Source organism: Pecten maximus, chromosome 16 (assembly GCF_902652985.1).
Source record: "Pecten maximus chromosome 16, xPecMax1.1, whole genome shotgun sequence".
NCBI lineage: Eukaryota > Metazoa > Mollusca > Bivalvia > Pectinida > Pectinidae > Pecten > Pecten maximus.
In genome coordinates, this window is record NC_047030.1 from 23,695,864 (window position 1) to 23,719,414 (window position 23,551).

Sequence of the window (23,551 nt, forward strand, 5' to 3'; positions counted from 1 at the left end):
TACACTACGGCGGGGGTCAGTGTTGTCAGAAATCTCTGTTTGTTTTAGGAGCAATGATATAGATACATCATATTTAATCTACATCTATCACTAAGTGATATCGGAGTGTCTGTGTGTGCGTTAGTGACTAGTGAGTGAGTGTGTGAGAGCACGCATCGGGAGGTCTTTCCGTTGGTGTTGACCGAAGGGCGCAAGAGTGAAGCTCTCCTAACCAAAACACGTGTATAAGCTATATTTCCAATCAATTATATACCACCTGAACTTCGAAATGGTGTCCCGCGGGAAAAGTCTCGGGCCCTTAGTAGAGGCAGTTATGTTTAAAATCTCGTTTCCTACACGGCAAGATATGAATGATTTCTTACTCGTCAAAGACCTGGTTTATCTAAAAGGTACCATTTCATTGGTTTTACATGTGTACGAATTGATAATATTACCCCATCAACATATTTCAGAACAAAGTCTACATCAGACAAGATTATGTGGTAATAGATAAAGGTTAAAAGTTCAGGGTCATATTTGACTACTTCTACTTCTAAAATGTTTTTGTACGAAACAGCATACGAACGTTTGTAGTTTGTGTTCCCAACAATGGAAAAAATAAAAGTGTTTTTTTTTTGTTTTTTTGGAATTTGATGTATCAAATTTTTTTACATAATAATGCAATTACCAAAATATATGTATAATAACAGGCAGAACCGTAAGAGTGGATTTTTTTTTGTGTTTGTGCATTTGAGTTGCATTTGAGTTATTTCGTTATTAATTCTAAACGGCCCATCAAGGCTATAAAAGTAACTATAGCAAAAGCAAAAAAAAAATAATAATAATAATAATAATAAGATACAACATCAAACAAAACATGTAAAATACAGTGGTATTGTTTAAAATGAAACATGTGACAATAGAAATGTAAGTAATACAATAGGGTTACTAAACTTACTTTAGGTTTTTCTTTCTTTAAAAAACAATAATGTATTTATTGTTGGTGGATAAAAACACACTCTGCGACTAAGGAATCACATTTTGTAGCGTTCTGAATTGACAAAGCAGCAACGTGACATTGCTTTTATCTGCAGGAATAGGATATTTTCAGAAATAAAATTTAAAAAAGAAAAGAAACGAGACGTGCACAATCAATTAAGAATTTATGACTACATATTGTTTTAAAGGAATGTAATATGGATTTTTATTAATCTTTCCAATTTATGGATTTTGTGGTATTTCAAATATTGAAAACTGCATTACAACGAAAGTGAGTCGAGGGCCCCGTTGATAGAATAGGCACGAACGAAGGTAGACACAAAAGGAAATAGACACAGTTTTTAATACATAAATTCCAACAACGAATAATGTATATTCTGAACTGATAGATGACGTATCATATTCAACTTCCAACTATTATCTTCTTACTCCATTACATTTGATTTATTTTTGTTAATGCCGTGCATTCAAGATAGCGGTTTGGTTTGGTATTGTTTAGCGTTATATCAACAGCGAATGTCATTTAAGGACGGCCTCCTCTGTGTACAAGTTACATGGTTGTGATGACTGTGTGTATTTTAAGAGGTTGAGGTATCTGTGTTTATGTCCTCTTGTGATAGCGTGTAACTGATGCTGCCTTTATAAAGTACCTCACTGAAGCATCATACCACAGAAGACAATTGCAGTGGCAGATACTCCGGCAGAACTGGCCATATGTACTAAAATATTAACGTTGTGCTGTCGGTTGTTGATGATGTTGGATTAAAGAGTACTGACAATAGAGTGTTTCGTGTAATTCATATTCATGTAATGGAGTCCTTCAACTTGCTAATAAACATTTTGTGACTGATGATTTAAAAAAAAAGTTTTAATACATAGTCTGAGGACAATAATTGTCCATTGGTCATAAGTCAATATGCAACAACAATGAATTTGACATTTGTACATCATCTTGTATGCATCTTTCAGATGATATATGCACCACTCCTGGCTGCGTGCAAGCAGGTAAGATATGCAATATTTGTGAATTTGACCCATTGCTCTTATCTTTAGCGATATATACCAAAATCAAACTAATATGCATCTTGATTATAATAAGTAACTGTTTAATTCATATAGTGCATAATGAAATAAGTTATGTATATTGATTTGAATCAATTTTCAAAAAAACATAGAATAATTTCCAAATCATATTCAAATTCCGAAATTCATTAAACGAGGTAGAAAAAGTACAAGGATAATATGACCAGGTGTTCCGGAAGAGAACGCGCCTTTTGCTACATCGACGGTGCCCGCCTTGCAAATTTAGGTCACAATCTCAAGAGTTAGGGTTTTAACATTGGAACTACTAGTCAACAAGAATCATTCCCGTCTGACTTTATATCGCACAAGAAAATGGAAAATTTCCAATCGAGACATGATGTCGACCATAAAAACTCGTCCAACGAGGATGCTTTATTCATCCTAACGATGATCAGTAATATATAAAGTGCAACGAGTTCAGTATACATACACATATATATATAGCTACCAGCAGATTAGATGTAGGATAGCATACTTAGCATCCTTGGAATCACCTGCTAGTTATATAAAAAAACAAATTGCTGGTCATAAGCAATAAATGATTTATTGTATAACAAATTGTGACCAGTAAAATAGGATACCGGGAAGTATCGCAGTAAGATTGACCAATTCTAAATAAAATATGTTTTAATGAGCTAAATATAATTTTCAAATGAAACATTTTCTACAATATATACTATGATAGTTTGCTCGATTTGGCTTAGTAACATGCAATGTCCTATCAACAGCTAAGGTCGACAAATAATATATTCGGGTGCTGTATATCCACATATATGTCATTTAATCAATTTTATTTGTACAATTGCTCTCATTTAGTAACGGTTTACTATAAACATACAAATGCTTGCATGCAGATTATATATTTCACAATTAGACATAAGTTCACAGGCAGCTACATTCATTTTCGCATTTGAAATGCTGTCAGTAAATGCTCCCGTAGAAATTCATAACGCGAACATTGAGCATTGCAAACAAATCAGGATATGTGATAACCAAGACAATGTAGCATTAATTCAAATGAAAATAATAAACCTTATCAATACCTTTACAGCTTCATCAGTGTTTAAAGGTATAGACTTTCATGTGAATCCCTGTGACAACTTTTACAACTTTGCCTGCGGGAACTGGAGGAAAACACATGTGATTCCAGAGCACCGCACATACCTGGCGAGTTTCAGTGTCCTCAGGGAGGAAGTTCATGTCACTCTGAAATGTAAGTCTATGTAATATTGTTCATTAAATATAACTATATTTATCCCAATGTATTGATCACCCTTATCAATGTCACGTTGAAACACAAACGCAAAGACTCTCAAAGACTTGATTGTGATTTTTGACACTTTACTTGATAGATGGAGAAACAGGAAATGCACGCACGCACATGTTTATAAGATTTTACGACATTATTAATTTTATCCTTGCATTGACTTAAAACATCATATTGAATATTTGCTGATGGGTTATTGCTTTTACTGTACAGAAACGTCAGAAAATGCCGACATTATAACGATAACGAAATTTTAACTAAAAAACAAAAAAACAGAAGCAAAAAAATAAATAAAATAACAACAGGGCATAATAAAATGCAAATTAGAGATTTGCATGATGGAGATCTTTGATAAAGTACATGGAAAACAAGACCAGGTATTTAGGTAGGAACACGTCTTATTTCTTATCTATATTAGAATATTCTCAACCGTGAACGTTTCATATAGTCTCCATCAACCTACATCCCTCGAAGCAGTGTGTTGTGATTTTTTTTCCATCAGTAGTTGACCTTTGTTGTGGGAATCTTGATAATAGGAACAAAAGACATATTATCAGGTCTGATTCCATACGTTGATGAAGATTTTACTGTATAGTTGTTTAATAAGGTGTCCTTTCTGTTTGGTACTGTCTAGATATTTGTAACTTCCTTGTATCTGTATCGATCGCGAATATGGCGAAACTAATAACCCCGGAAGCATGTTGAAATATACTCTCGTGTTTAGCTTTCTTCAAAGATTATTTTATATGATATTAAGTGTTTTGAACGTAAGACACTATCAAGCCTGTTCACAGTGAAATTTTACTCGAGTGTTCGATGGATAACATCGCTATGCTAATCCGGGGTATGTTAACATCCAATTAACGATAAAAGTATTCAGTGAGATCAACGCACATTACATTATCTACAAATGCTTATATAATCCCAAAGTCTCGTTCTTCGAAGGCGAAATATGCTGTAATCATGGGTTCGTTAATCACGTGACTGTCTTTGTAAGCCTTTCACCATAAGATGATAGTGAGTTATTGTTATTTAGTAGCGGAATTGGTAAATCTGAAAATACGACGGCTTAAAATGTTAGCGCAATAATTTTTTTAGCATTACAATATTTGGCTATATGACTTATATATTATAACACGTATGGTTTCAATTTTATGTCTGTCATAAAATTCTGTTTAACATGAATTCGCAAATACTCATATCAACTAATAGCATTTCATACAAACATTTGAAGACCCAATTTACGCGCAATGCACGTTTGTGTTGTAGTCCTGATAGGAACGAACATATAGAACTATTCTGGAACATATATCTATAGAAATATCCATATATTTGTGTTCTACTCTTAAAGGAAACGAACAAATAGTTATAGAAATCCTCACTTTGTCTCAGATTTCTATAACATCGGTATAAACTCAAATAAAATGTCATCTGTTACACAGGATAAGTTTTGAACAATGCAAATAGTTTCATTAGCGACATGTGTCATTAGTGATGAGAGTGTTTTTTCATTCCATAGAAATCAATATAATACACATACAATTGCTACTATTTCAACATAAATCTGCTGTTTTGCCAAGCTCGTATACTGTACGACATTAAAAAATCTCATTTATTAAATCCTCTCTATGTTTTTTTGTTCATAAATATGAAACTTTGATAAATCAAACTTCATAATCCCTGATTGGTTCAACTTCTAATCTGCGCCGTTACGTCAATAATTGATAAGTATGTAATAGATCTTTAACAATATAACGAGAACCAACACTGCGCGCGCAGAGTAACATCCCCAGATGAAAAATAGAGATACATGAATTTGTTTCGGTAACGCCGAGAAGATTCACCACCAATTTATGAAGGCTGTTTATGTCTAACCCTTATTTATCTTTTGTCTAACAGACTCACGTTGACTCTGTAAGTCGAAGATGATGTAATTTTATCCATTTATTCTTCTTTGTTTTCGCGGCACCAACCAGTACGTCTGATCGACTCTAGACTTCTGGTGCGTGGTTTTGATCGTCAGTCCGCCATTCCTCAAAACAACCTGGCATGCACACGTGTGCGTGCCATTTTTCAGCGGCTCATTTAAATATAGAAAGTGGAGCACTGTATATGAGATTATATATATAGGTTACTGCTTCCAATTACACGATACACAATTTTAATACAAACACGATAATAGGTCAACATTTTCACACTTTTATGTATGCTTTTAAAGTAATCTGCTTATGATTTTTGAAATATGAACGTAATGTGATCATTAATTTTGGGGTCACCAATTTGTGCGATTATATTAAGAAACATTTTATGAAATGTGTTTGTGTTTTTTATTATTTAAAAAAAAGATTATTTCATTCTTTTTGTGCATGGATCATGGATCCTTATTCTAAGTTTTACTGATTGTCCTGTTTCAGATTTGCTTGAAGGGGAATCAAAGCCCAACGAACCAAAAGGCTGTACAAAACGCAAAGAAAATGTACAAGTCGTGTATCAATATGAGTATGTTGTTTCCAACCTAAATTGTAAACCTAACAACCTCGTCTAAATAATTTTTAAAATATGTTGATAATGCTATACTTGTTTGAAATATGAACACATAACTTACCACACAGATAAGAAAATCAGAAGTTTTATTTGCAGCAAATATTGAGGAACGAAACTTGTCCGCAGCTGTTGAGCTGCTGAACTCGTTCGGGGGTTGGCCGGCACTTGGAGATCGACCTGGAGGACGTTGGGACGAAAACTCCTTCGACCTTGGTCTCTTGTTGAGCCAGTTGATGCTGTATTACAATAACCCATTGATAGGGTTTTACGTGTCTGTGGACACCAAGAACTCAAGTGCCAGGATCATATTTGTAAGCAGAAATGATTAGTATTTTTTGTTTTAATAGGAACATGAATTTCATATTACTATGAAGTTATTTAAAATCCCGCATTTGTCTCAATCTTAAATATATATCTAAACTGTGTCAAGAATTTCAGATATATCGAAATATTTCCCTTGGTCCCATGGAATTTGTTATAAACAAGTTCTACTATATAATAAAGATGGTACAGCGTATCAAAAAATGTTTCAAAACACAAATGGTCTCTTAGCGATCGTTGTTAAGGCATATATCATATTAGGACAAACGGAAACCAGGTTATTTACCTCTAAACCAAGTTCTGGAAAATCAAGTGTCAGTTTGCTGATAGGTGTATAATTTAATTTTGTATTAAACACGCATTTTCATTGGCTGAAATAATTTTGTTATACCTCCATAACATAATTTTTGAAGTTGCGAAATGTAACGTCATTTTTGATTCGATGATGACGTGGCGTAATAATTTATCACAGAAAAGAGTTCGCAAAAGAAAGTGAAATATCTTGGTGTGTATAAGACGAAATTAAATTATAAGAATTAACATTAATTAATTTTTCTGTTATACAGTCATAACATAAAAAAAACTGGAGTGTACTCTCTTCATAAACCGCTTCGCGGTTTATTTAGAGTACACTCCAGTTTTTTCTGTTATGACTGTATAACAGAAAAAAATATTGATGTTAATCCTTAAATATCTTAATGAAACTAACGATGTCTGACCAGTGATTTATGTGCACGTGTATCACACAGGCGGACCAGCCAGGCTTGAATATGCCTGGTCGTAGCTTCTTCCTGAGGGGACGTAACGATGAGAAGCTATTGGCGTATGAAAACCTGATCAAATCGGTTCTGCTTGACTTTGGTGCTGATCCTGCAACTGTCGACGCAGATGTTAATGATCAGATCGAGTTCGAAATAGCATTAGCTAATGTAAGTGCATTTACTATTAGTAACGAAGAGCACAAAGACCACATCCATTTGTTGATGACAGGGACCGTTTTTTCTGATAAATGTAGATAGTAAAATTTGGTTGCATTTTTTTTTTTTTTTTTTTATTATTTAATTTTTTTCTATTAATTTACTATCGGTAATAGTAAAGATAGTGTATTAATTTCAGGATGTCGTGTAAGTACAGTGTAATATAAATGTGAAAATAAAACTTTTTTTTTTCAAGATAACCATACCATCTAACTTGCGTCGTAATAGTGAGGATTTATACAACAAATACACAGTTGGTGATCTCGCCACAAGTTTTCCTGAACCGACCAAAGTAAGTGTGGAAACGAATGAATTTTTGATACAGGAAACCGCCACGCAGTGTGCAATTTTAAATCTGCAAACGAAACAAATTCAGGAGTCTCTTAGACAGCAAGACAAAGGGACAAAGTTATATGATAATTAACAACTGGTCTCTTTATAATTTTTGAAAATATGCTCTTGGTTGTTTTTTTCGTCCAGTGATTTATTCATAACAATACAGATTGTTCTGGAACATTTTCTTCGGGTTGGTAATGTAAATATGAAATGAAATATCATATTGGTTGTGTTATATAACTCCTATCGTAATTAAGATTCTTGGCCATAATTTCTGTCAGGAAAAAACTAATCTATCATAATGCAGGCATAGGGCAAATGGTCTTATCTGAAAGTATTTTGAGGATGAAATATACATTCTAACGAGAAAGCATACAATATGATAGTATGACGTGATTTGTGTTACAGTTTAAGTTTGTATGGAAAGAATACATAAATGGTGTGTTTGGAATGGATAACATCAAGATGCAAATTGAGGACGACGAACCAATCATAGTAGAAGAACCAAGATATTTTGACAAACTTTTTGTAACTCTGGAAAAATTCTCAAAAAGGTTAGTATTACTACATTCTTAACGGCTGGTCAACACTGAAAGGTCATTATGGTTAATAAATTGTGTGTAAAAATGCGTAGGTATGAAACGAAACATCAAACAAAATTTGTAAAAATGTGGCGTTATACTCAAAAATGTGGCTTAAAATGGTTTGGGTATGTGTATTCACAACTTCAAATATTATGCGCTTAATCTTTCAACAGCTTCACTTGTGTTTTGTTAAAATCCAGATACATACGATTAACCTAAATATATTAAAGACTATCACGAGTTTGACAAATTCTTTCTTATCATTTACTCATTCCATAAGGTATTTGTACTGTAACTATGGTTACAGAACAGCATCAGATATGCCGTACAAGTATCATTTGCCTATTGGTTATTTGATACTGGATACTAAACACTATCTGCTATAATAGTAAAATTATAATTTCCGCCTTGCTATAATTCATAATCATATCCCCTAATCCTATTACTGCTATATAAAATCAATGTATATTATATAACTCTTTTCAGGACTATTGCTAACTACGTGATTTGGAGTATTATGCAAAATAGAATTGCTAACCTACCTGCCAGATTTGAAAATATGATGACAAAATACAACAAGGTTTGCATGCCATTATTATCTATTGTTTTAACTGTCCTTTCCTGTATCTTAAGTTTGATATTACATTCTTAACGGCCTATGGATACTGAAAAGGTCATTTGAGCCACAAAAAGGTGTGTAAAATTGAGCACAAAGCGGAGCAATTTCAAACTAAAGAAATTTTTGGAAAATGAAAAATTATTTTAATATACTCAGGTTTATAGTTTTTTAATGAAAAAAATGACTATGATGTATCTTAAGTACTTGTCAAAAAAGTACATTATAATGAGGACATGTATTATTTATAATAGCTATAATATAGTAAGAACGCTTTATTGGGACTTTGTATTTCGCAATGATGTTATTTAAGAAAATGTTTCATTATTAGGTACTTACTGGGCGAATGGGCAGTCGGCCACGATGGCAGAAATGTACATCGTTTGTCAACAGTAACTTCGGCACGGCTGTTGGGCGTTTGTACGTCAAGGAAAAATTTGAGGAAGAGGCTAAAAATGACGTAAGAATTGCTTCGTTTTATGAAACAATACTTATTTGCAATTCTTATATTCATCAGATAGTCATGTAGCACGCAGACATTGTGCATTGTTAGATTTTATAATACATATTTATTCCTATCTGTCCATCAACACAAAAGTTTCATTAGGGCCAGAAAATTATGAGATAAAACGTTTTGAAACGAACGGAAATAACAACAATCAAAACTTAGGTATATCAAACACACTCACATATTTAGTTTAAAATAGCAAATGTGGCCATGGACCTCTCTTCAGAATGAGTTAAATAAATGTTAGTTTGATTGTGAATATTGTAATAGTGTACCATTTTACAAATCAATGTGTTATATGTGATTATGTGATGATAGTCTTTATATCAATACGTTATTGAGCTGATCATTGCCGATGTATCACAGATTTGTGACAATGACATTTTCCAACAGTTCTATGAAGGCATATACATTTTTTTTGATACTATATTCTTCTTCAGACAACGACATTTTTCAACATTTCTATGAACGCATATATACTTTTTTTATTTTTATACTATACCCTTCTTTAGACAAAGACATTTTTCAACAGTTCTATGAAAGCATATATACTTTTTATACTATATTCTTTTTCAGATGAATCTGATGATTGATGGAATACAGAAAGCCTTCGGAGAGTTACTTGAGGAACTTACCTGGATGGACGATGAAACTAAGTCGCTAGCTAAGGAAAAGGTGAGATTTCTTAGTATTCTGTTCTAAACATAGTCATCCGCAGAGGTGCGATCCATATGCCGTCTATTATTCATTTTTATTGCATTCAGAATGGAGATATTTTGATACTTGGTTTAAATTAGGAAGAAACACCTGATATTTATTATCATAAATTTCACACATGCCTATAGCGATTAGATGTTCGAAGTAGATATCTTTAGTTATCATTTAAAGACTGCATATACATTCCTTAACGTTTCAAGTATGAGAATGGGTAACTCTTCTGCGGGTATCCTAATTTGGGTAGATCGCCGGTGGTTATTTTTAAATATACTTACAATTGATTTCAAGATACTTTATGATGGCTTATATTTCTCTGTAATTCTTAATTATTTATCATCTCTATGTTTTGATAATCTATCATTCATACTATTTTCACAACCTATTATTCTGCTGTTATGCAATGATGTTGAAAGTAATCCTGGTCCGTTTTATAATCTGAACATGGTTCATCTAAATGTTAGATCTATTAGAAACAAAACTTCCTTACTTGAAACCGAATTTGAAAGTAACGATATTGTATGCCTGACAGAAACACATTTAAATCCACTGATAAATAGCAGAGACATTCAAATGCATTCCTTCACTTCTTCTCCACACAGGAAAGATAGAACTACAGGCCCAGGGGGTGGGGTCATAATATACTATAAAAACACTGTTATTGTAAAAAGAAGAGCTGATCTTGAAAGGGACGATGTAGAACTGCTTTGGTCCGAGGTTTTGATTAATAATCATAAATTTCTTCTTGGTTGTTTATATAGACCTGACAGTAATATCGAATACTGGAACAAACTTGATGACACTTTAACTAGAGCCACTGATACTTCTATGGATGTTGTACTTACAGGTGATATTAATGTTAATATGCTAAATGTGCCACTAAATGATCATTTATCAAGACTCCTTATTAAACATAATCTATCTAGTCTTATTCTTGAACCTACACGAGTAACGCCTGTCAGTGCAACATCCATTGATATTATATTTACCAATAACAGTAACATAATTAGAAGCACCCATGTATCTCCACCATTCTGTAGTGACCATTCATCCGTCCATGCCCAAATTTCCTTTAACACATTTAAACATATGAGCTATAAAAAAAGTATTCAGATATATGATGAAGCTGATTTTGATAGTATGAATAATGCCATTTCTAATTATGACTGGTTAAATTTATCAATAATTCAGGATACTGAGTCATTTAATGCCACCATAATAAATTGTTTAACGGAACAGGTCAATAATTTTATCCCAACCAAAGAGATAACAGTACGACCGAATGATAAACCATGGATAAATAACAACATTAGGCTTAAGATGAGGCAGAGAAACAGAATACACAAAAAGGCTAAAATAAATAATAATCTTCACTATTGGCAAAGATTTCGCACTCTTAGAAATGAAACTATTGACCTGATCCGTGAAGCAAAGGCAAATTACATAAAGAAAAATTGAAAACTCTCTGAACGATAACTTGGTCTCCCCAGACAAATGGTGGAAGATAGCAAAATCTATCACTAACTTCTCTAATAAATCCTCCTCTACCCCCCCCCCCCCCCCCCCCCCTCTTGAATTAAATAACCAGGTCATTCATCACCCAATTGATAAAGCTGAAGTCCTGAACAATCACTTCACTAATATCTCTACTTCAACACCTAACCTTGAACTCCCCCAAACTGCACAAAACTTTATCCCAATTTTACTAACACATTTTCAAGTCACTGAACAAGATGTCTCTGATCAAATTAACATTCTTAATGCTAATAAGCCACCAGGCCCTGATGGCGTTATTCCAAAAATTGTTAAAAAACTGAACTCTTCTCTAAAACTACCACTTACACTATTATTTAATAAATCTTTAGAATCAGGGATTGTACCTAACAGTTGGAAACAAGCAAATATTAATGCTATTTATAAAGGAAATGGTTATACTAATGATGTCCTAAATTACAGACCTATATCAATAACTTCTGGATTTAGTAAATTGATGGAAAAAGTTGTTTTTAAATATGTTCATAATTACCTTGTTGAAAACTCTATTATAACTAAGCATCAGTCTGGATTTACACCAGGCGACTCTACAGTCAATCAGTTATTATTCATATATAATGAAATTGTTAGTAATATGGATCAGGGAAAGCAGTTAAGGTTTGTATTTTGTGACATCAGTAAAGCCTTTGACCGAGTTTGGCACCAAGGTCTTCTTCAAAAACTGAAAAATTATGGAATTGATGGTAATTTACTTGACTGGATTCAAAGTTATCTTACAGATAGATTACAAAGAGTTAGCACTGAAGGTTATTTCTCTCAATTCAAGGTTATCAATGCAGGGGTTCCTCAGGGATCTGTTCTTGGCCCACTTCTCTTTCTTCTTTACATAAATGATATCACAGAAAATGTTAATACTAATATTAAGCTTTTTGCAGATGACACTTCCCTTTACATAATTATTGATGAAAACCCCGCTCAAGCTGCACAAGCACTAACCTCTGACCTTCCTAATATTAGTGAATGGGCAAACATATGGGACATCAAATTTAACCCCAATACAACTAAATCAGTCATATTTTCAAGGAAACAAGACACAAATCACCCAACATTAACTTTTCAAAACAGCCAGATTACTGACACTACATCACATACACACCTAGGGCTTACCCTTAAAGATGATGCATCATGGAGACAACATATTCAGAACATATATGAAAAAGCATACAGCAGACTTAACATTCTTCGATACATAAAAACAAAAGTCAATCGAAAAACATTAATTAAAATTTACACTGCTTTTATTAGGCCAATATTAGAATACGCTGACATTGTTTGGGATAACTGCACACAACAATCTGCCGATCTTCTGGAATCAATACAATTAGAAGTAGCAAGAATCATCACAGGCCTTCGCTCTGGCACTTCACATATTAAACTGTATACGGAACTTGGTTGGGAAACTCTGGCTGCCAGAAGAATGAAACATAAACATATTATGATGTATAAACTTATGCATGGACTCGCACCGCAATATTTACAAGATATATTGATTCCATTTACTAACAATCCTAACGATAATACTTATCCTCTCCGACACATCAGACTTTTTAACCCACCTTTATGCAGAACTAATAGCTACTTTGATAGTTTCTTCCCGTCTATGTGCCGCACAGCTAACAATACAGATACTAACTACTCTGATTATCCCTCACTTGCAAGCTTTAAACATAAACTAAATAATAATAACACATTGGAAATTGAATCTGTTAAAATCTTTAAAACTGAAGGAAACAGAAGGGCGAACATAATTTTAACTCAGCTTAGAAATTATTGCAGTGATCTAAATTTTGGTTTAAACCAGGACCATTTAACAGACAATCCTTTATGTAATTGTTCAGATGACCGTGAAACAGTTTCTCATTTTTTTCTAGATTGTCCTCTACATAATGACTTGCGGATAAATTTGTTTACTTCCCTCAATAATTTTAATATTGACCATAACCATATTTGTATTAACATTATTTTAAATGGATGTCCTAGTTGTGATGGAAATATTAACAGAGTAATACTTAATGATGTCCAAAATTTTATAGGAAAATCCCATCGTTTTAACTTATATAAGATCTAGAAAGCCATCATACTGTTCATCTTGAAAAATACTACTTCTTAATGAAATTAATAATTTTTAATGTAAGTTAAATATCATATATATATATATATATGAACCCAGTTGAACATAGCTGATATTTATTTATGTATTAAAATATACTTGCATTGATTTTAGTTCCTGTTCTCTATATATTAAATCAGTGTGTGAATAAAGTCATTAACTACAGTATTATTAAAATTACATAAATTATATGCATAGAAAATTCCTATACAGCTTAGGTGGTGATGACCTGTGCAATATAGGCACATGGACTTTTGGTCTAGCCACCTGTTACTGTCTCTATATTAATTAACTTTGATGTCTACAATTGTTTATTTATTTCCTTCGGAACTGAATCACTGTTATATTTGTTTATATTGATATTAAAGTGTGTATGTGTGTGTGCAAGTGCTTTATGTAACATATTCTGTGTTTATCTTGTGTTGAAAAATAGTTACTTCCCTTAATTCCTTTGTTTATATTATGTATTTCATTTCAAAATATTTAGACCAATTAATTTAAAAGATTATAATTATATTCGATCACTCAATCCATCATGGAAAGAATTTATATAGGCTTGCCTGTTATTCGATCCAATTGATATTAACATCATGTCAATAAAATTTGTTGAAATGAAATATACATTCCATAGAGATGCGAGCTCTTAGTTCGATTTTGCATATGTGATGTCTTTGACTGTCGACCAAAGCGTTAAAAGGTAACAGCACCTTTATTGCAATGCTACCATTATATTATCGTTAGTAGTAGTTATCTTATTTCTAAATTTACGTTGACCCTGGACACTGCGCAATGAAGGCTACCGCCCCCTGCCCCCGGATTCATTGTCGTATGCATACACATGAAAATATGTATTAACATATCCAACATCCTATTCCTGTTTTTAAAAAAAAAGGGGCCGCGGTGGCCTAGTTGTTAAGGTGTCCCGATACTTTATCACTAAGCCTCAACCTCTGGGTTTGCTAGTTCGAAACACATGTGGGGCAGTTGCCTGGCACTGACCGCGGGCCGGTAGTTTTTCTCCGGGTACTCTGGCTTTCCTCCACCTCGAAAACCTGGCTCGTCCTTAAATGATCCTGGCTGTTAATAGGACGTTAAACAAAATAAACCAAACCAAATCCTGTTTTCAATCGAGCATACTCTTTGATCTAATTCCCGCTGGTGATTTTTCAATTAACTAAGAATGATATTTGAAATTTAAAGTAGATCTATCTACATGCATTTTCAATAAAATGTCTCGAGCGTTAATTGCAAACATTGCGCCTTGATCTGATTGTATATTCGTACTGTTTTGAAAATAGGAGAAAACGGAAACTATGTATCTCTATTTGAGAGATTTAAGCAGGAATTGAAGTTTGTGCTTTGTGTTTTGCAGGCTGTATATATGCAGAGAAAAATTGGATACGATGATTTCATTTTAAATGATACCTCACTTGATGCTGGTTATAAAAATGTAAGTGACAAACTTTGCTCTAATAAAACGTTACCTTGATTAGACAGGTCATTGTGTTTAAATCTTACGTGTCTTTTTAAAAAATGTAGTAGACAATGCTGGTTGAGTATATCCCGAATGTAACCTGCATGCTATGTTTCAATATGTTTGTGGAAGGCTTCAGAACATTCCAATGTGCTTGACATTCTTTATGATTTATTAGGGGGCCGTTCCACGTCCCTCTTGATTTTGACACTTCGACTTACTGTAAACGTACTTTATTTGGCGTGCTCAAATTTTACTGCAAAACCAAATTAAATCAGATTAGTGGAATAGTGAGTTAGCGCACCAACAATGATTGCCATAGAAACCAATATAGATAAACTACAATTATAGCAATCATAACTTAGTGGAATTCTTCTGGCGCGAAAAAGGCTAAAATAAGATTACCGCTAAAATGTGTACGTCAACAGTATACTGATTTAATTTGATATTGTTTTCGTGTCTCAGAGAGCAAGAAGAAAAAAGAATGAAATATCAGAACGATGCGTGACATTTATACCATATCTTTTACAGTATACAATGAATGAAGACAATTACTTTGGAAACATCCTCAAATTACTCAACTTATGGGTATCCGGTGATTTCAGAAAGCTTCGGCAGCCTGTTAATAAAAACATGTATGTATACCATTTAGTTGAATCTATAATCACACTTTAATGTTTTGTTCTTTAAGCCCATGATTCGATGTGCTGTTATGTTCATTTGTCAATATATCTTAATAAATTAGAAATAGACATCAGAATTGCTTTGCTAAAAGGATTCGCATCATAATTATAATCATATGGGTAGAGAAAAAATATCAATCTGTATAAAACATTTTTTTATAATTTTTTATCATAAATGTGTATCAAAATTGATAACAAAAACTTAATGCTAAAATTGAACTTTCAGCTGGACAACTTCACCTGCCACTGTCAACGCTTACTACAATTCGCCATACAACAGGATCAGTATGTCATTTTATATAACGTTACTATAAATAGGATCAGTATGTCAATTGATATAACGTCACTATAAACAGGATCAGTATGTAGTCTATATAACGTTACTATAAACAGGATCAGTATGTCATTTTATATAACGTCGCTCTAAACAAGATCAGGATGTCAATTGATATAACGTCACTATAAACAGGATCAGTATGTAGTCTATATAACGTTACTATAAACAGGATCAGTATGTAGTCTATATAACGTCGCTCTAAAAAAGATCAGTATGTAATTTTATATAACGTCACTAAAAATAGTATCAGTATGTCATTTTTATAACGTCATTATAAACAAGATCAGTATATCATTTATATAAAGTCACTAAAAACATTATCAGTATGTCATATTATATAACGTCACTGTTCTTCAGCCTCCTAAAACACACAAGACCTCACCATGCGGATGCAGTCTTCAATCAGGGAGACCTTAAATGTCCAAAGCTGTTGATATACAATACAAAATTGAAAATAAGATAAATAACATTTGATATAACATTATCATAAAAAATTGGTTTTTCTTTCAAATTTTGAGCTGAAAGTGCATTTTTCATAACGTCAAAATTAATGTGAAACAAACTTACCCGCCAAAGAGACCTGGTACAGATAAGTACTCCTCACGATTACTGATGTATTTATCTATGAATACATTAATTTTTTTGATATTAAGGAATTTGTCATTTATTGAGATAATTTAAAATTACTCCAATATATTTGTTTTCAACATGTAAGTTCACTATCAAACAATATATCTGATACATATTCGTCTACGTAGAATATCAGTGTATGATTTTGTAAAACATTGCCTATTAATAAAATGATTCATTATAAAATTCAGATATGCGTTAGGTAATCTGAATAATTACGTCAAAAATATCTATAAATCTTACTATTTTTTAGTAAAAAAAGAATGCTTAACTATAAAACGAAAGCATTTGTACATTTTGTGTTAAAATAAAATGTTCTTCATTGTTGTCATACATTGTATTTCTTTATCTTTAAAAGTGTTTCCGGCGGGTATACTTCAGCCTCCGTATTACCATAAAGATCAGCCAAGGTAGGTCGAGAAATTGACTATTACGTCATAAAATGTAAGGAAACTGATTCACAAATCAGCAATGATTCGAACTAACTGCATTAATCAACGGCTGAATTGAACAACATTTTAGAAAGATATCTACTCGTAGTTCAACCACTACAATGACAGTACTAACTAATATATAAATACTAACCCTTAGTAATTCATAGCACGTCATTATTCAACTATTGTACTGGAGCAGCGATTTACCGATCTCAGAACGACAATTAACTCACTTTCAACCATATTATTACTATATTGATCAATATAAGGGACATTTCTTCGTTTGAATAAAGTTCAGGTCGTCATAATTAAACTTATTGGATAGCATGTATTTGTTCCAAATATTAAAATCTATATTCTTTCCATTAATAAGGCAGTTTTACTCTCAAGATAAACCAAAGTTCTTCGAGTATTAAGTCCTAAAAATTCTTAATTCGACCCGAAGCATCACTTATTACCGCAAGGACTTGCGGTATTTGTATACGATACGTATTTTGCCTTTACATTTCGACGTTAATTATTTGTAAGCACAAACACTGATATAATCATCATCTGACATAGATTTTATCAATAGAATTTATGCATGTTTCTGATGTCCGAACGAAGGAATACCTCTTTAATGTAAGATAGAAAATAACGTGATAAACCAGCCACGGTAAAATATAAAATCAAGTCATAATCAGCCATTGCCTTAAAACAAGGATGAACCAGGATAAAGAGGGATATAAACGAGCAAATTGACAATAACACAAGCCATATTGACCAGCATGACTCAATATTGACCAGCTTCATTCCGACAGACAATAACTCATGACTACGCGATTCCTGTCACCTGGTTTTTCCTAATTTACAATACGTTTACTGTCTACCGCTCTTGGGTATTATTATTATGCTATTTTTCACAGATCCCTGAACTTTGGTGGTATAGGCAGTTTGATCGGTCACGAGATTACGCATGGCTTTGATGATCAAGGTATGGTGTTTTGTTTGTTTGTTTGTTTGTTTGTTTTTTTGTTGTTGTTGTCTATGATATGATTTTATGAATTAAATGAAGTGTTTGTAAGTGAACTGTTTACAAAAAAGCATCACTTCATCCCCCAAAAATAATTTTCACACAGTCAATATTTTAACGTCAAGCTGAATCAGTCCAGTTAACCCAAACTAGGTAGTAAAATGTAATAAGTAATAAGTAAATAATCTAATAAGAGTATATGTATGGTTGAGGTCCATCCCCGATTCTGATCTCCACCCTTTCTATGAATCCTTTCAAAATGAAATGTTTAAATATCATACTCTATGCAGCCGGCATAAAATTATCTTTCTGCCAAAAAAGCTTACCGCTAATTATTGATAGTAAATTCCTCTTAACGGGCCATCAACACAAGAAAAATGTCGTTCGGGCAAATAAATTGCTAAAATGGAGTTTTCAACACTGGTCCACTAGCAATAATTTAAAAGAATGTCATCTCGGAAACCTGTCAATAGAATGTTTAAAAATTCTACCTATTTGAACTTTTTTATATGGGTGCCACCATCTTGTATTGAATTCAGCACCTAAATTTACAACAAAATACACACTTAATTAACTTCCCCTGAAAAAAAACAGGCTAGGAAAAAGTAACTTACATCTACATGTATTGCCCAGCCCTCACATACAACTTTGGAAACTTCTCTCACCTTAATAAGTATCCAATCAGTAGGCCCCAATGCATTCATCTTTCTATTAAATCTTCTGCCCAAACGGGGAAAACCCACAATCTATTTTTGATCTGGTTCTGGGGTCCCTAAAAGAAAGTTGCAATGGTTACATAAGTCCTGTTAAATAGGCTAACAGCTTTCAGGTAATCTGAAATTTTGTTTATACTTATCAAAGATGGCCCGAGATAGTCCATACTGGTATCAGTATTATAATATAAATCATTACTTGATGTTGACGCACCAAATTTGTCTTTATTATATTGAGAAAATAAACCCATGTAGGGACAACAGAACCAAATCAAAAATAGATTGTGGGTTTTCCTCGTTTGGGCAAAAGATTTAATAGGAAGGGCAATACATGTAGATGTAAAATTTATAGAAAAAAAGTCATTTTTTTCCTAGCCTGTTTTTGTCAGGGGGAGTTAATTAAGTGTGTATTTTGTTGTAAATTTAGATGAATTTTTGGTGCTGAATTCATATAAAAAAAGTTCAAATTGGTAGAATTTTGAATAATTCTATTTACAGGTTGACGAGATGACATTCTTCAAAATTATGGCTTGTGGACCAGTGTTAAAAACTCCATTTAAGCAGTAGAGTGGTTAACGTTACCATTACCGTCTATGGGAAATCATTTGGTTCCGTGGTTCCTGTACTGTTCTATTCTTTGTTGGTAGATATTTGCTGTTCGCGACCAAGAATAGATTTACCATCACCGGCCTGTTTGGATTATTGTTGTAATAATTAATATTTGTCCTGCAGGGCGTCAGTATGACAAGTATGGAAACCTGAACCAGTGGTGGGGAGATGAGGTCATCGACGAGTTCATCAATACCTCAAAATGTTTCATAAGACAGTATGACCAATTCTCATACCCTGAAGCTGGCGGCAAATACGTAAGGAATACATAAGTTTACTCATTGATCTAGAATCCGCTGATGATTTTTCTTCAACCTGGGACATTCTGAGGTGTGGGTAGTTTTGGTGTATTGTATTGTTTTACGACCATCAATAGTTTGAGTCATTTAAGGCCCAAAACTACGAGTAAATTTATAAAAAAAAATCACTTTTGATCGATATCCATCACTTTCTGTGTTCAACAGACAATCAAATATCTATTCGTCAGTCAATAAAGGCCGTCGCTAAAATGAAGAAAAAAGTCTTTATTAGAATCAACCATGAAATGCATGTTTGGTATTGTACTTATCAAATATTGCCTTATTGCAGTTATGTTTAAATGCATTTTGTTTGATTATTTACATTCCAGATGGACGGCTATCAGACTTTGGGTGAAAACATAGCCGACAATGGTGGACTGAAGCAAGCTTTTAAGGTAAGCAGTTTGTTGTCTTATTTTCCGAAAAACAATTGTGGTATTTTAAGATTACGCGTAAATTTTAAATTAATATTAGTTGATTTAATGTTTTGATATATATTTCCAATGTATTCGTGATCTTGTCTCCTCGCTAATCGACGGGGACATAAGTACATATGAACATATATATATATAAATGAATAAATGGACGATATAGTGATTTGTAACGCGCAATTTATTATTTTTTTTATAATGCTCCTAATGGTCCATCAAAACAGGTAAAGGTTAGTAGGGCCTGTAAATCGTGGGTAGAGAAGGTAAATAAAAAACAAAACGACAAAAAGGCAAAAGCTGGTATCGACATACTCGAACAATAACACACAAACGCAGAAAAACATATCAACGCGCTCACAGATATCTAAAACCAAGTGGTAATGGTTGATTTAGTCTTTTTGAATAGGCCAACAGCTTTCAGGAAATCTCAAGATTTTGTTGATGCAGACAGTCACGAATAAAGATCTGAGATTGATTATGTTTCAGTAAAATATAACTCTTTTCTTATCTGATGTACAATGTATAACGTGCAGTGTGTAATTATTTGTATTTTAAGGCACGTTGAATTTACGTAAACTATATGCCTATTGCCAAGATATAGACTATCTACATCTAATTTAAGATTATTGTAAACAATTACATATGGAGTCTTTATCAGGCACAAGAGTGAACCCTGAGTCAATTACTTAAACTCTGAGTTACGCGAAGTACACAGCTATTTTACGAAACGCAAGTTAAGTACCAAACAATATCTTTATTTTCATTATAATATATATTATTCAATTACCCGAAATATACCATTATTACATGGAATGTATGTTGAGTAGTGTATTTAACGTTACATTTCCTTAAAGCATAAGAGTCATTAAACGTCCATTAAGATGATTAAACGTTTATCAACCAATGAAACACGAATTGTAGTGAGAGTTGAAAGTACTTTGTGTTTTGCAGGGATACAGGGCCTGGGTTGCATCACAAGGAAAAGAGGAACCTTCACTTCCCAGCTTAAACCTAACACACAGCCAGCTATTCTTTGTCAATTTTGCTCAGGTATGTTTCTTCAAATATGATATTGTGTGGTATTAGGCTCCAATGGACATCATTATTGATAAATGTACAGAACATGAAGATTGTTGAGAGTCTCCTTGATTGCCCCCTAGAGATGAGAATTTGCTTGAAATTATTATTCTTATATTCGACTCATTTAGTGTTAAACTATCGGATCATTATTTGTTCTGTTTATAAGTTTATATAGTTCGGTTATGAGTCATTTGAATCTGGTACCCGAAACGGACAGGCACATTTACCGGAATATATACAATTTTGTATATCATGCTGTATTTCAATTTTGATATACAAAGTAAATGATACTAGATTTTACCGAAAGTAAATACTTGTAATTGGAATAGGAGGATTGTACATCTGCCGACCACGAGGCCCTTATTGTGTGAAATTAATACTTTATGCGTGTAGCTACCTATGTCACAAGCCTGTGTTATGGTTTAAACACAAAGGTTATGTATGAAATTGTGACAAAGTATGAAAATGTGACAAAGACAACATATACACAATACATTTGAATATTTTACGCCTGATATTACATACTAATACGTTATTGAATGGTCGTGAGGGCACTTTGAAGATTTTCTTAAAATTGTAAAAATTGTAACTTATTGTATACACCAATAAAATGGTAAAATTACAATAGGACATTTTACATAAAGATATATTTTGGTTTCTATTTTATAGATTCGATGCAGTAATCATCGAAAAGCCGATGCGATTCACCACATCCTGACCGGTCAACACAGTCCGTCAAGATTCAGGTAAGACTTCTTATTATTGTAAATGAATCAACGATTGTATAGAATACTTCATAAATACGAGTATCAATGTCGTCAAAATAGTGTTTTTCACAAGTACGCTATTATGTTATAGCCGCATTTCATGGCACAACAGTCAAGTTTGAAGATAAATATCATTTATCGCTACACATAAACAATTTTCGGAAAAGTTTCTGCATATCAACATAAGCTTTTCACAGTACATTTAATATATATATATATATATATATATATATAACTTTTGACTGATAACTAGTTTACGATTGAAAGTAATATATATCGGTATAAGTATTGAATTTGGTTGCATGACAATTAGCGTAAGGCGAGCTTTTACTAGTCCATATCTTTTTATTCCAGGGTTATTGGAACACTCCAGAATATGAAAGAATTTTCGGACACCTTCAATTGTCCTGTAGGAAGCTACATGAACCCAGGACACAAATGTCGGCTATGGTAGACATCTTTTCCAACTGTGGTTGACATTCGAAATGATAGATGTTCTTGATTACGATGGTTGAACATATATTGTTGATGTCTTTCTTGATTCTAATTATTTTTATACTATTAACTCTGAATACGTCCATGTTAGCTTTTGTAGACGCCATAACTAAAAGCTATAATAGACTATTTTATTAACTCTATAGATGTCTAAGTAAGCAAAAATAGAAACCCTAAAAAGTTTTACTAGCCTTTGTTAGCTCCGGTAGGCGTCTTTATTAGCTCTTGTAGACGTCGTTGTTAACTCTTGTAGACGTCGTTGTTAGCTCTTGTAGACGTCTTTATTAGCTCTTGTAGACGTCGTTGTTAGCTCTTATAGGCGTCTTTACTAGCTCTAGTAGGCGTCTTAGCTCTTGTAGGCGTCTTTGTTAGCTCTTGTAGGCGTCTTTTCTAGCTCTTGTAGGCGTCTTTGTTAGCTCTTGTAGGCGTCTTTTCTAGCTCTTGTAGGCGTCTTTGCTAGCTCTGGTAGGCGTATTTGCTAGTTTTGGTATCATCTTTGTAAGCTTTGTCCATGTCAGCTACAGTAGATATCCTTAGTTATGATTAACGTCTGTATTAAGTTTTGTAGACATCAACAGCTGCGGTAGACTTGCCTTTGTCGGCTCTTGTAGACGTCTTTGTGTTCGTTGCGGTAGACGTACTTGCTTTCTTTAGTATGAGGCCCTTTTTAGCTCGTCTCTTCGAAAAAGAGTGAGAGCTTATGTCGTCACTCCGACGTCGGCGTCGGCGTCGGCGTTGGTTTTTCAAATGTTAATTTTTTGGTGCAAGTGTTGAAAGGTATAGTAATTTATGGTAATATGGTCCCTGTGGGGGTCAAACTATCCCCTGCCGGAGTTAAACTAAAAGATATTTTGGAAAAAAAGCAGATTTTTGAAAATTTTTTGACTTAAGTTTGTGGTGCAAGTGTCGAAATGTATTAATACATCACTTTATAATTGTACTAGGGTGCTGATAGTTGGCAATAGAGTCCATCTGGGGTTAAACTATCCCCTGCC

The 23,551-nt window shown here is 33.2% G+C and overlaps 1 protein-coding gene across 1 annotated transcript in view; it reads left to right on the plus strand.

Annotated features, from left to right (window-relative positions):
* LOC117344705 (neprilysin-4-like) overlaps nucleotides 1-23,280 on the plus strand; it is a 38,771-nt gene extending 15,491 nt beyond the window's left edge. Inside the window, exons 3-22 of the mRNA XM_033907534.1 lie at nucleotides 1,948-1,983; nucleotides 3,113-3,274; nucleotides 5,743-5,850; nucleotides 5,969-6,183; nucleotides 6,943-7,122; nucleotides 7,367-7,462; nucleotides 7,915-8,060; nucleotides 8,577-8,670; nucleotides 9,038-9,166; nucleotides 9,791-9,889; nucleotides 14,965-15,042; nucleotides 15,598-15,701; nucleotides 15,976-16,034; nucleotides 17,075-17,126; nucleotides 18,056-18,123; nucleotides 19,608-19,741; nucleotides 20,113-20,178; nucleotides 21,166-21,264; nucleotides 21,964-22,040; nucleotides 22,416-23,280. Of these exons, the coding sequence (XP_033763425.1) occupies nucleotides 1,948-1,983; nucleotides 3,113-3,274; nucleotides 5,743-5,850; nucleotides 5,969-6,183; nucleotides 6,943-7,122; nucleotides 7,367-7,462; nucleotides 7,915-8,060; nucleotides 8,577-8,670; nucleotides 9,038-9,166; nucleotides 9,791-9,889; nucleotides 14,965-15,042; nucleotides 15,598-15,701; nucleotides 15,976-16,034; nucleotides 17,075-17,126; nucleotides 18,056-18,123; nucleotides 19,608-19,741; nucleotides 20,113-20,178; nucleotides 21,166-21,264; nucleotides 21,964-22,040; nucleotides 22,416-22,515 (2,102 nt within the window). The 3' untranslated portion in view covers nucleotides 22,516-23,280. The remainder of the gene's footprint in view (nucleotides 1-1,947; nucleotides 1,984-3,112; nucleotides 3,275-5,742; nucleotides 5,851-5,968; nucleotides 6,184-6,942; nucleotides 7,123-7,366; nucleotides 7,463-7,914; nucleotides 8,061-8,576; nucleotides 8,671-9,037; nucleotides 9,167-9,790; nucleotides 9,890-14,964; nucleotides 15,043-15,597; nucleotides 15,702-15,975; nucleotides 16,035-17,074; nucleotides 17,127-18,055; nucleotides 18,124-19,607; nucleotides 19,742-20,112; nucleotides 20,179-21,165; nucleotides 21,265-21,963; nucleotides 22,041-22,415) is intronic.
* The last annotated feature ends 271 nt before the right edge of the window (nucleotides 23,281-23,551 follow it).